This window comes from Myxocyprinus asiaticus, chromosome 31 (genome assembly GCF_019703515.2).
Source record: "Myxocyprinus asiaticus isolate MX2 ecotype Aquarium Trade chromosome 31, UBuf_Myxa_2, whole genome shotgun sequence".
NCBI classification, from domain to species: domain Eukaryota; kingdom Metazoa; phylum Chordata; class Actinopteri; order Cypriniformes; family Catostomidae; genus Myxocyprinus; species Myxocyprinus asiaticus.
In genome coordinates, this window is record NC_059374.1 from 23,021,426 (window position 1) to 23,033,483 (window position 12,058).

Sequence of the window (12,058 nt, forward strand, 5' to 3'; positions counted from 1 at the left end):
TTTATAAGTATGGTTGAGGCAATGATCAATGGACAACATATATTCATTTCAACATATATACAAATATATCTTTATTTACATGCTTTCTAATAGTTTATGAAACAACATATACAGTACAACACACACATTTTTTAATAAACCTGCATTAAATGAAAGGTTCTTGGTTGTTTCTATCACTTGACAGATTAGTTGATTTCCATGTACTTTATATAAGATTATTTTTGAAAACTGTACATACAAAGAGCATTTTACAAAAGTTACAGTTTACAGTGTACAATCCAAGCATTGCATGAGCTAATATTTACATTACAGTTGGATTTCTAGGAATGGATAAAAATGGAGAGGTTTTCCATATTAACTTAGGGTGTGTACAATGTCTTGCAAAAGGGCTGTAAGTCTAGTAGAGAAATCCTCCTGTATGGACTCTATGTTTGTCTGATGAAAGCTAGATGAATCATTATTATTCTGATTTTCTTGTAGTGTGATTATCTGTTGGTCTAAATTAGAAATAAACTGTTGATTCTGAACTGAGGAATTCTGGCAGAACTGGTCCACTTTTGAAGCCATCTCATCTCTTGAAGGCTGTGTCAATGCAAGATGGCCAGCCAAAACGATTTTCAGTGCTGCCACCTTGCCTTGTACCTCCAAACTGAAGGTGCAGACTTCCTGTCCGAGCCTGGCAGTCACTTCCTCCCAGAATTCCTTTCCACTGCTGTCCTTTTCCTCCTCGACAGCTTCAAAGGCTTTTATTTTAAACTCCTCAAAAGCTGCAGTCCTTTTCTGGTGGCTTTCATCCAGTGCTTGGGTGATCTTCTGCGCTGCCTCTTGGTAGAGCATTGTTTCATCTGGGTTCAGGTCCTGGAGGTTCAGACTGAGTCTCTCACAGAGTTCCTGGGTGTTTGACTGGAGAGCAGTCTGGAGTTGCTTTGTGAAGGGGGCTAAGAAGTCTCTGACATTGGCCAGAGTGTGTTTTGGGTGACTGGGGTAAGGAGAGAGCCTCTCCCTCAGCTCAGCGAGCTCCTGCTTTAAGCGAGCTCTCAGCCGTTCAGACTCCATACTCAGCTTTTGTCGGAGTTCAGTAGCTATGGGGTTGTAGGAATCCTGGGAGTAAAGGTCACTGCTCACAACATGGTTCTTCCATATTCCACTGCTGAAAAAGGAACAAATCAATTTCCATTTTGGCTATTTCTTTCTCTTTTTACACATATCATGCTTCGATTCTCCAATTAACACTTCTACAATGACCAACCTGGTCTCATAGAATCATGTTACTAACTACATTTTTGCTAAATTATTTTTAAATACCTCGTTGCACATATTGTGGCAAATTTCTAGTGAAATCAACACTGTTACAACAACAATTTTTATTCCATTTCCACAAATCACGAGTATCACTTACTTTTGTCCCTGTTAATCACACAATGCTTTCTTATGACATCAAAACACTTTTACTACTGTATTGCACATGACCTGTAAGGCGATACATTTTAATGTTTGAATTACAGTAGCCAACTACATTTACAAGCTAGTTTGAGTGCAATCAAATTGTATGGTAGCTCAACTGATAAAGTGTTGCACTAGTGAGGTAAAGGACTGGTGTAGAAGTCCAGGAGAGCACGAGTCAACATGAGAGCCGAAAATGAATAGAAAATCCACAAAATTACATATTTCTCGGAACTGCTGTGTAATTTTGAAAAAATGTCGCCACAGTCACGTAATTGTCATGAGATCAGGCTGATATGAACTTACTTTGAATCTTTGGCAAAAGTTTTCTTGTCAGTGGCCTGATTGTCTCTCTGTAAACTCCATGGGGCTTCTCGACTGGCCTCATGATTGAGCGGAAATGCTGAAATGCATATATAAACATATAGAGTATAATTACAATTATATGTCTCTGAAATTAGAGAAAAGATGTCAATAAGAAATTGCAAATGCAACAAACCTGTTGTGGTAGCAAAGGCGAAAGTCAATATCGCAATCTGCAGATGCATAATTTCAGCTGATGCAGGTTATTCTCTCTGTCTGAAAATAGGAGATCAGAAATATATATAAATATAACAAAGAGTCATGTTTGTCAGAACTAAAGTCTCAAAAACATTTTGTTTATTTAAATTTTATTGGCTCTTTTATATTATTAAAATTGACAACTCAAACAGCATCAAGTAATTAGTCTATACATGGATTTATTCCGATGAATGCAAGGGGAGCATCTGACCCTTACCTGTTGATGTGTAAATGTGAGAATTTCTTCTCAGGTTTCACATTTAAAGCAGTCCCTTATCAGAGTTTGTCCTGGTCTTCATCTATGTCCTGGTCTTCATCTGTGTCAACAACACATACCACGTGCAGGGTCAGTTTGATAACGGTAAGCGGTGGGATCCTAAAGGTGTTTTGCAGATTGGCCTCTCCAAAGCTTCTGTGTTCCAACAACACAGATTCAGAGTAGCCCCAGTGATGTCATATCAAGGCCGATATTGACGCAATTCCAAGTCAGGCAAGGTCATTGCTATTGGAATATGTTTACCACCAAGCAAAGGTGTTTGGACAGCTATTCTTTAGTGAAGAAGTCTGAGAAATTTGATATGTCAGATTAATCTTAATTAAGGGTTATACTGAATCATATATAAGTGTTTGAATGCAAATTAAAACATGGACATCTGGATGGGCTCTGTCCTGGGAATTATATTGGGTGTGAAGTTCATTCTGTGAACTGCCTGGAATTTGGCTCAGTTTTATCAGTTGTGTTGTGTCCTACTTGGCTTTACCACAGCACTGACACAGAAATAAGTCACAGAGATTGAACCACATGTTTGCTGCATTATCTTGTGCTCTGTGAACAAAGGTGCTGTTTGTTTGTACTTTACTGAATGGGACCACTTTGGTTTGCTTTGAGTCACAGGCTCAGAGCTAGTGATAAACAAATCCAATAGTGGCTTACTTTGAAGATTTTATTTATACTATAATGCAGTGCAGGGAAAAGAGCTGGACTCAAAAGCCTCAACCCAATTTTTGCTGTTGTATAAGAAAGTATTAAAGGGATAGTTACAAAAAAACTGGCATAATGAACAAATTGCAGGACAACTCTCCATGTTTGAAAAGATGATGTTACATAATGTTTTAAGGATAAAAGTTAAAAATACAATAACAAATGGTGCAACAGGTTATTTTAAGGAAATGGGTATCCATTACTAAATGGCTATACTATTAAATGAAATGTGAAAAATATAAAACTCTGCCATCATTTACTCCCCCTCATGTTGTTTTAAGCCAATATATCTTTCTTTCTTCTGAGGAACACAAGAGGAAATATTTAGCAAAATCCTATCCTGAGTCACAATTCATGGAATGGAAATAAGATGCTATGAATGTCAAGCTCTTTATTGTCATTGTACTAGTACAATAAAATTATAATCAAAGTGAATGGTGACTCAGACAAACACGCTACCTGTAATTTCCTTTTGTGTTCCATGTAAGAAAGTACGTTTTCAGGGTTGGAAACAACATGAGAGTGAGTAAATGATGAAAGAATTTTCATTTTTGGGTGAACTATCCCATTAATATGTTAATAAATAACTTCCTGTAAATGTAATATTCTCCTTAACACATTAATGTAAATAAATCAACATTGTTTTTTGCTCCAATTTTTGTTTCAGATATTTTTCAAAACCTGCAACACCAAGACACTGTCTGTAACATGCCCTCTCAGCTACCTGTAACTCTCTGTAACTCTTCCAGCCACCTTGTCATTTGAGTTCACTCTCACTGAATGGCCAAAAGTGTGTGAAATGTGAAAAATGTATGACAATCAAAAAGTCACCATTAGGTAATAGTCCACACATACTCTGCTGGAAGTCATTCTGGGTCAAAGTCCATTGATTTTGGAGCCAGTTACAAAACAGTTATGAAGTAATCATAATTAGCACACAATGTCTAACTGCAGTTCAACTGAATGCATTTTAGAAAATGAATTTATAACATATTATGTTTTTAATTTTAAATGTTACAACCTATTTATACTTAAAATGATTTCCATGCATAGTTCAAAAAGAGTGTTAAAAGGTTTGCTTATGTAAGTGTTTTGTGTTCATTCACGTTTGTTTATAGAGTGATATTGGGCTCTGTATCCTGGAGATTCAACTTTAACCCAGATATCGCAACAGGTTTACTTGGCTGGCCATGGCCTTTTCGCCCACTGGGTGCATCAAGGGAATGGAGCCAAGTGAAGGGATGTGAAAAACAAGGCTTGTTATTTTAGTGTCCAGTGATTGTTTAAATACAGATTGCCTAGAATGTGCCCAGTTTCCACCCAAAGCATTCTAGAAAATGTGCATTAGCAGCAACATTCTGATAAGGATTTTGAAACTGCAACTTAGAACCGATTCACAAATGTGCTGAAAGATGTTTAAAGCACAGCTAAAATCATTAATCAGTTTCATGGTTTTACTGTGATCCACATCAGCCTGTAATTTGAACCGGCAGTATCAGGTTGCATCTCTCTACCTATTGGCATTTGTGATACCTTATCTCTAGAATGTTCATGAATCATTCAGCATGCCAGGGAGAGAGTTTCCTGTATGCCTTCGAGCTGTCTCGGAGCCCTAAACAGCACACTAAGATGATGTGCACATTCAGGGTTTGCCTCTGCTGGCCTACCCTACTTTCTTTGTTCTGCATCCCAAGACTGAGCACTGCTTTTGGATCGAACATAACTCTAGGACCATCTCAAAGATCTTCTTGCAAACCAGGTAATTAGCTTTTTTCTGGGACATGTGGATGTTAATGCATCAAAAAGTAGAATAAAGCCAGTTTGCTTGTCTCCCAGCTTTGTCAGGCTGATCTGCTTGCTGGTTTTAGTGTGAGTTTGGGCAAATATCAGCTGGTCAGGTAAAGAGACCAGTTGGCTGACAGCCTAAACATGTTGAGCACCAGCTTTGCCAGGTTGGAAGACCCGCTAAACCAGCTTGGCAAGGCTGTGAGACCATCTAAACCAAAATCAGCTTGGCCAGGATGGGAGACCCACACAACCAGCTTAAACCAGTTTGGCCAGACTAAGACACCAGTTAAATCAGCTTAAACCAGCATGGCCTGGCTGGGAGACCAGCTAGACCAGGTTGGAAGATCAGATAAACCAGTTTGGCCAAGCTGGGAGACCAGTTAAACCAGCTAAACCAGCTTGGCCGGGCTGAAATACCAGAAAAAACAGCTTAAACCAACTTGGCTAGACTAAGACACTAGCTAAATCAGCTTAAAAAAGCTTAGCCACGCTTGGAAACCAGATAAACCAGCTTGGCCAGGCTGGGAGGCCAGCTAGAACAGGCAATGAGACAAGATAAACCAGCTTAGCCAGGCTGGAAAACCAGTTAAACCAGCTTGGCCAGGCTGTGAGATCACCTAAACCAGCCTGAACCAGCTTGGCGAGGCTGGGAGACCATCTAAACCAGCTTAAAGCAGCTAAGACCAGCAAACCATCTAGGGCTGGTTTAAGCTTTTTTTCAGCAGTGTTTTGGAATGAGTCAGATTAGCCTTCAGAGAGCCTTTTGGTTTTTGTGCACTGTGAAGGTTTTTACTGTCCGGGTGAAGGTCAGGGTCCATTTCCATGTCCCAGAGGAACATTTGGGCCAAGTTTTTGGGCCACGACAGTAAACAGTTGTATCAGTTGCCCAATACATCACTATGGACCTAGAGAAGGTTTGAGCAATTGTCTTCCTTGTGGGCCCTGGTCACAGCAGCCTCTCCCTGGACAAGACAGCTGTACATGTCTACAAGAAGGACAAGTCTTCCAGGTGAGACCTTTTTCAGCAAGTTACAAATTTGTATTGTTTATATTTGTAAACTGTATAAGTTCCCATGCATTTGAAGCTACAGTAATTGCATTCAGAAAAACAATCTGCAGACCTCAAACAGGCACTCACGTTTCAGCTAAATGGTAATCAGGTTACCAGCTCTACACCACTCTCGCTGACTGCTGAATGCTCCTTTCATCAGTTACTGCTCACTATGGACATGAGTCCAGCACAGGCTTTATTGTCTCTCAGGGATGTCATCTTCTCAATCCTCTTGAATGTAGGCTAGTGACGGGCAGTGTCCATGCACTTTGGGATATCGCTCCACACAAAAAGGAGATGCCTGTGCGTTGAAGGTCTATGAGATCTGCAAAGATGGGAGAGCACGTAACCAGCATGGGGAGTGTCTAGACCACAAGCAATGGAAGCAATATTGCTCCCAGCAGGTGAGTGTCCGTACCCTGCTGAAAATCCATGCTTGTCCAAGCTTTTATACTAGTTTATACTAGTTTGGTATTGATGGACCACCATTACCTTTCTGATGTAACTGGTTGACCAAGGGAGGCTTGCTGGTTAGGCCAAGTATAGGTCTCTGCAGAACAATAATGGGTGTTTTCAAATCATGAACTATGTTGACATACTTGGAGGGGGCTCACGTGTACGACTGAACGTAGTTTGTGACGTATAGGCTACGTATTGACTGTTCACAACTTAGTGACGCAGTTGCCCTCTTGTTGAGTATGTCATGTGCTGTACCTCCCCAGGTGTGTCCATCTCCTGAGCTGTATGAGGGCTATGATGGCTCCTTGGGACTGTGTGCATGCAGAGAGCTGTCCAGGCCTGAGCCAGAGAGGGTTGAGTGCATGGGGTGGTGCCAGGGCATACAGAGTCCAGTTCTGCAGCTGGTTTGCACTGGAAGCCTTTACCTGCTCTACACCGAGTCTAATCGACAGGTAAGGCCTGTATAAGGATGGGAATCATAAGGAATTTAACGATTCTGGTTCTGATTTCAATTCCACTCAAAAATTCCGCTTCCTTAAGGATTCCTGAAAAAATAATGTATCCTAATTGTATTTGGTTTATACGGAAGCCCTGATCCGCAAGGTGAAAAAAAAAAATAATGGTTAAAAAAAAAAAAAAAAAAAATAGTGTCTCAGTTCCTTCCTGAGCCTAAGTCTTACATTTTTTTCTCTCTTCCTAAAATTTTTTTTTCTCTCTTCAAAAAATAGCTTTTTCTCTCTTCAAAAAAATTGTTTTTCTCTCTTCGGTACCAACCTTGGCTACCAGGTGCCACTATCAGTAAACATGTAATCTTATGCTTTTAAAAGGACAAACATAATAACAATTTCCCCATGTTTCTCGTTTTCCTCAATACATTCCTTCGCTTCCACCATGTAACACTGAGCAAACGGCATAGATGGTTTAGAAAGACCAACAATTTCAAACAAAAAAATAACTCCAGCTGTTACACGACAACGAATGCCATATCAAACATGTGTAACCTGATGTTGTCTTGATTAAGGTTTGCAAACCCTTAAATAAATAATAAATGTATTATTCAACTATATAGCAACAGAGAAAGCATTAAAAGCTTAAGATTACATGTTTACTGATAGTGGCACCTGGTGGCCAAGGTTGGTAACGCATGCATTTTTTTGAAGAGAGAAAAAAAATATTTTTTTCAAGAGAAAAAAAAAAATTGCAGAGAGAATTATTATTATTTTTTTTTTTGGTTTACACATTTTAAAAAGAAAAACAAAACTAGACAAAAACAGTTCTCTTTTTGATAAAATTTTTTAAAATCCTCTGTTCCTAATGTATCTTAAAGGTGCACTCATTAAGTTTTTGTTCATGTCATCGTAGACTTACACTGACACCTAGCGGTGTGGATGCAGCATCAAAAGAGTAGGATGTCATTGTAGAAATTCACTATTTACAGACAGCCATGATTAATTTAATCCATGAGAGAAAGTGTAGAATAACATGGCAGTTACTGAGATTAAGCGAGAAGTATTTGGCTGGTAAATGTTAATCCTAACATTGGCAACATGAGCGGACCGTCTCCATGTAGAATTAAACAGCCTTTATAAGGTTACCGATATGACTGAAGTATTCATCTCAGGTGAGTCATTATGATTATATACCTGTACATATGTTTAAAAATTGCAAATATATCTTTAGGAGTAAAATATTTTTTATGAGTAAAAAATTAATGAGTGCACCTTTAAGGAAGATGTTAATTCAGAAACTGTTGGGACTGATTTATGGTGCGTTCAAGTCCTCCTGGGAAGTTCTGTAGTTTTGTTGTAAACACTTGTCGCATAACCAGCTAAATGAGTCTTATTTTCTGGCAAGTTTTATTGTTATTCTTCTAAAACAGCACAAACAATGCATACAAACTGAACTGCACAGTCAAAATCCTCAAGTAAAACTGAATTATTATGAAATAATCCCCCCCAACTTGGAAAGAGTTTCCCACTCGTAATTACAACTTTGTGGTGGCATTCATGTGCGCTTAACTACGGTCATTCTGACATGACTTTAATGCACTATTCATGAGTGAGAGGGCCGTATGAGACAGTTAACTTTGTCTGTGACAAAGTGAGTCGAACAATTCATTAAAAAGAACAGTGAATCAGCATTGACATCACAATAGAAAGATGATGCGTTGTCTATCTTCCATTTTTAAACAGTTCAACTTATGTTCATAAGACTCATAACTTTTATGACTCATAAGAGTCATTCCTTTGTGAAAGATGATGTGTTGTGTATTGTCTATTTTTTTCGAATTATAATATTTTGCAGTCTCTCTCACATCACAATCAATTCAGACTGCAAGCTCACAACCTTGCTAAAACATAGTTTATTTTGTTGTGGTGCAGCAGCTTCAGTAGCATTGAGAGAATTAGCATTGTATTTTAGTAGAATGCAGACGTTTAAGAACATTCCAAATGTTATGAAAATCATTCAGTTCAAGTATATTTATAAAAATGGACTGTTTTTATACCTAGGCCTACAGTCCAGTCAAATGTGCTGTAGTATTAGTGAGGAAGTCCAACCCCTGAATTCATATGATAGTATGACTCTGGCAAACAATCCGGAAAACAGATATCATAAACCACAGGATGATTAACTGAAATAAAGAAAGTGAACAGTCTGGTTAGATAGCTTTCCAACAAAGTACACAGTATGAGGGACGTGCACAGGATATCACGAGTGTAATACAGCCCCAGTGTAATACACAAGGGAGAGATTTGCACAAACAGTGGTAAGAAATCACTCGGACCTGTTTGTCGTTAATTCACCCTTGTGTTTTCTTAAAAGGTGAGCATGTCGGGAAGCATGCTGGAGACTGTTCTTAAACACTGGGATTCCCATGGGAGCTTGGAATGCAATGTACAGCACAACTTCTCCAGGCCTGTGTACACACTGCAAACAGGGGGTGAGTGGCAAGAGACTGGGCAGGAAGTAGAGAGGGTTTGCTGACTATGTTGTATCAACAGCCTGCTATCTGTTTGCCATTTTGCAGAGACAGGCTTCTTTGGTCTGATCAGTGCAGTCCCGGTGGAGGTCCAGAGACTGATTATGGCACTTAGCCAAAAGACCACCAGCACCTCTGAGCTCCCAAATACACACAGTATTGCTGAAGAATACAGAGGTATCTAAGCACATGAGAAAACATATGCAACAAAGGTGTTACTCTATATACTCTATTCATATGCCTCATTCCTTCACTAATTCACTACATAGTTAATGTCACAGTTAGGGTTACTGCACACTTTTTACTGTATGTCCAAGATATTGAAAAAAACTACTTGAAATCCAACCTAACTGTTCAGACTGACACACTTTCAATTTTAAACCAGATTGGTTCAGGTTCATAAAAATTTAATTTAATGTTTTTTTTTATTTGTATTTATTTTTTATTTTTTATTTTTTTATTTAGCTGTTTAGACTCAAAAATGGGATTTTTCAGAAATTCAACCATGCCATAGATGTAATAGCACACAGAATACCCTTGCCTCAAAGGCATAGTTCACCTAAAAATGAAAATTCTCTCATCATTTACTCATGCCATCCCAGATGTGTGACTTTCTTTGTTCTGCAGAACACAAATGAACATTTTAGAAGAAGATTTTAGTGTTGTAAGTCCATACAATGCAACTGAATGGTGACCAGAACTTTGAAGGTCCAAAAAGCTTATAAAGGCAGCATAAAATTAATCCATACGACTCCAGTGGTTTAATACATGTCTTCTGAAGTGAAATGATAGGTGTGGGTGAGAAACAGATCAATATTTAAGTAATTGTTTACTATAAATCTCCTCTTTTTTGGTGAGTTGCATTCTTCGTGCATATCGTCTCCTACTGGGCAGAGAGGAGAATTTATAGTAAAAAAAGGACATAAATATTGATCTGTTTCTCACCCACACCTATCATATCACTTCTAAAAACATGGGTTTAACCACAGGAGCCATATGAATTATTTTACTTTTGTGTTCAGCAGAAGAAAGTAAGTCATACACATCTGGGATGGCATGAGGGTAAGTAAATTATGAGAAATTTTTCATTTCTGGGTAAACTATTTCTTTAATACATCAATCTATACTCTGGACAGTTTACAAGACACATTAAGGTTTTTTTTTTTACAGGAAACATCAAAGACAAGGAAGAAGAATGGGGCTCTCACTGGTCTATCAAATCGTCAGCATTCAGTGCATCTGACAAACGGCCAGAAGGAGTCTTGAACCCAACAGCATGTCTACATCCAGGAGACATTCTTCTCTTTACTGTGACCCAACAACATTACCCTCAGTATGATGTGTAAGTGCATGCTGACATATGATTCATTTGCTGCCAATTCATCCTCACAATTCCTGATTGTCACAACGGGAATACTCCATTCTTCTTCACAGAGACAACTTGTACAACACTAATGCTGCCTTTGACTGGGGAGCCTTCAGATTACTGGCGCACAGCCAGAAACAGGCAAAATCTGCCCACACCCTGTTCTCCATAAATCTCAATGAGCCTGGGGTGTATGTGTTCAAACTCAGCAGCCACCAACACAGGCACATGGTATTATGATCTTCAAAGTCCCGAATTACAAACTTCATGAAATTAACTTTCTTTCACATGGTTAAAGCAATGTTTCAAATGGTACTTGCTAATACATTTTTCATGTGGTGGACGGACAATAAAACAAGCAAAAATGTCCCATAGACCAAGGGACCATAGTGTCATATGCTGGGTTTCTATCCAGCTATTTTTTTTGCACATTTTTAATTTGCATGTAAAAAAAATAAAATAAAACCCTGAATAGAAACACTGGAGATGCACATACACTCTCAAAATGTTGTGTGCTTGGCTCAAAATTTATTACATTAAGGTTATGCAAACAGTTTCAGAATCGTTCAGAAACGATGACATGCTTTGACCATTTAGTTATGTGTTTCCACTCCAAATGTGATTCAAACCTTGCCCTGGACACTTTGAAGTGTAAAAATAGCCTATTTTTCAGAAATGCACTTAAAAAATTGAAACATTTGGATGGAACCCCAGCTATAGAGACTGTTGGGCCAGTAACCAATCTCCTATAGAACACCTACACCTAGCAACCAGGGCACCTTAGCAACTACATAGTGACACCTTAGCAACCACCCATAAAATCTTGGGCAAGCACTACTCATATTTTCCCTTCTGTTGTATATTCATCTGTAAATGTTCTTGTTCGGTTCCTTCAGTATGTTAGAGTAGTGCCTGCTGGGGGTGAGTGCTATGACACTGGACCATTCTTTCCTTCTGACCCACATCATTTGACTCGCATGGGCATCGCCCAGAGACGCCAACTGCCACTCCGCCCAGACTGGCTGATGATTGGTGGGCTTTTAGTAGGGGCTGTGGTAGTCCTTTGCTTGTGTGTCACAATACTGGTAAGTGATAACAGACGGAAAACAAACTCTTGGGGTAATATTATAAGGTGCACAAGAATTGGTTATTCTTGAACACTGTGTTCTTATAGATTGTGTTCAGGGAATACGGCTGGCCAGAGAAGCTGCCAGCTCATGCTAAATACCGTGCTCTGCAGCTCAGGTACAACATGGATGACTATTCATCGAAGGGCTCCAGGGTGGTGGCTGTGAAAAAAACACATCGAAACCTGCTGATGGGGTTGACAGAGAACTCAGTGCAGAGAGGTAAAACTCAGTTATAAGTAAAAAATGAACATTCTGTTGTCATTTACTCACCCTCACGTTGGTCCAAACCTGCATGACA

At 39.0% G+C, this 12,058-nt stretch overlaps 2 protein-coding genes across 3 annotated transcripts in view; one reads left to right on the forward strand and one right to left on the reverse strand.

Moving 5' to 3' along the window:
* Window positions 1-42: 42 nt before the first annotated feature.
* Window positions 43-2,374, reverse strand: LOC127422521 (apolipoprotein A-IV-like). 2 transcript variants are annotated; one of them, XM_051666114.1, is made up of 4 exons: window positions 2,222-2,374; window positions 1,943-2,022; window positions 1,750-1,846; window positions 43-1,147 (listed from the first exon to the last, which is right to left on the reverse strand). In XM_051666114.1, the coding sequence occupies exons 2-4, from the start codon at window positions 1,989-1,991 to the stop codon at window positions 355-357; spliced, it is 939 nt and encodes a 312-aa protein (XP_051522074.1). In that variant the 5' UTR covers window positions 1,992-2,022; window positions 2,222-2,374; the 3' UTR covers window positions 43-354. The 2 variants fall into 2 exon arrangements, with proteins under 2 accessions (XP_051522074.1, XP_051522073.1); XM_051666113.1 differs by having other exon boundaries at window positions 43-1,150; window positions 2,222-2,373.
* Window positions 2,375-4,606: 2,232 nt separating this feature from the next.
* The window catches only part of si:dkey-103g5.4 (uncharacterized), a 54,376-nt gene continuing 46,924 nt past the window's right edge, over window positions 4,607-12,058 (forward strand). The window contains exons 1-10 of the mRNA XM_051665957.1: window positions 4,607-4,745; window positions 5,560-5,783; window positions 6,068-6,229; window positions 6,548-6,736; window positions 9,108-9,225; window positions 9,313-9,441; window positions 10,435-10,606; window positions 10,699-10,861; window positions 11,527-11,715; window positions 11,805-11,979. Of these exons, the coding sequence (XP_051521917.1) occupies window positions 4,616-4,745; window positions 5,560-5,783; window positions 6,068-6,229; window positions 6,548-6,736; window positions 9,108-9,225; window positions 9,313-9,441; window positions 10,435-10,606; window positions 10,699-10,861; window positions 11,527-11,715; window positions 11,805-11,979 (1,651 nt within the window). The 5' untranslated portion in view covers window positions 4,607-4,615. The remainder of the gene's footprint in view (window positions 4,746-5,559; window positions 5,784-6,067; window positions 6,230-6,547; window positions 6,737-9,107; window positions 9,226-9,312; window positions 9,442-10,434; window positions 10,607-10,698; window positions 10,862-11,526; window positions 11,716-11,804; window positions 11,980-12,058) is intronic.

What these genes read in the sequence shown, in the direction of transcription:
- LOC127422521 (XM_051666113.1), bottom strand. Translation starts at nt 1,991, where the DNA reads ATGCATCTGCAGATTGCGATATTGACTTTCGCCTTTGCTACCACAACA. An exon ending in CGCCTTTGCTACCACAACAG is followed by an intron (nt 1,847 to 1,942) that starts GTTTGTTGCATT and finishes TATGCATTTCAG; the next exon opens with CATTTCCGCTCAATCATGAG. An exon ending in ACTTTTGCCAAAGATTCAAA is followed by an intron (nt 1,151 to 1,749) that starts GTAAGTTCATAT and finishes TTCCTTTTTCAG; the next exon opens with CAGTGGAATATGGAAGAACC.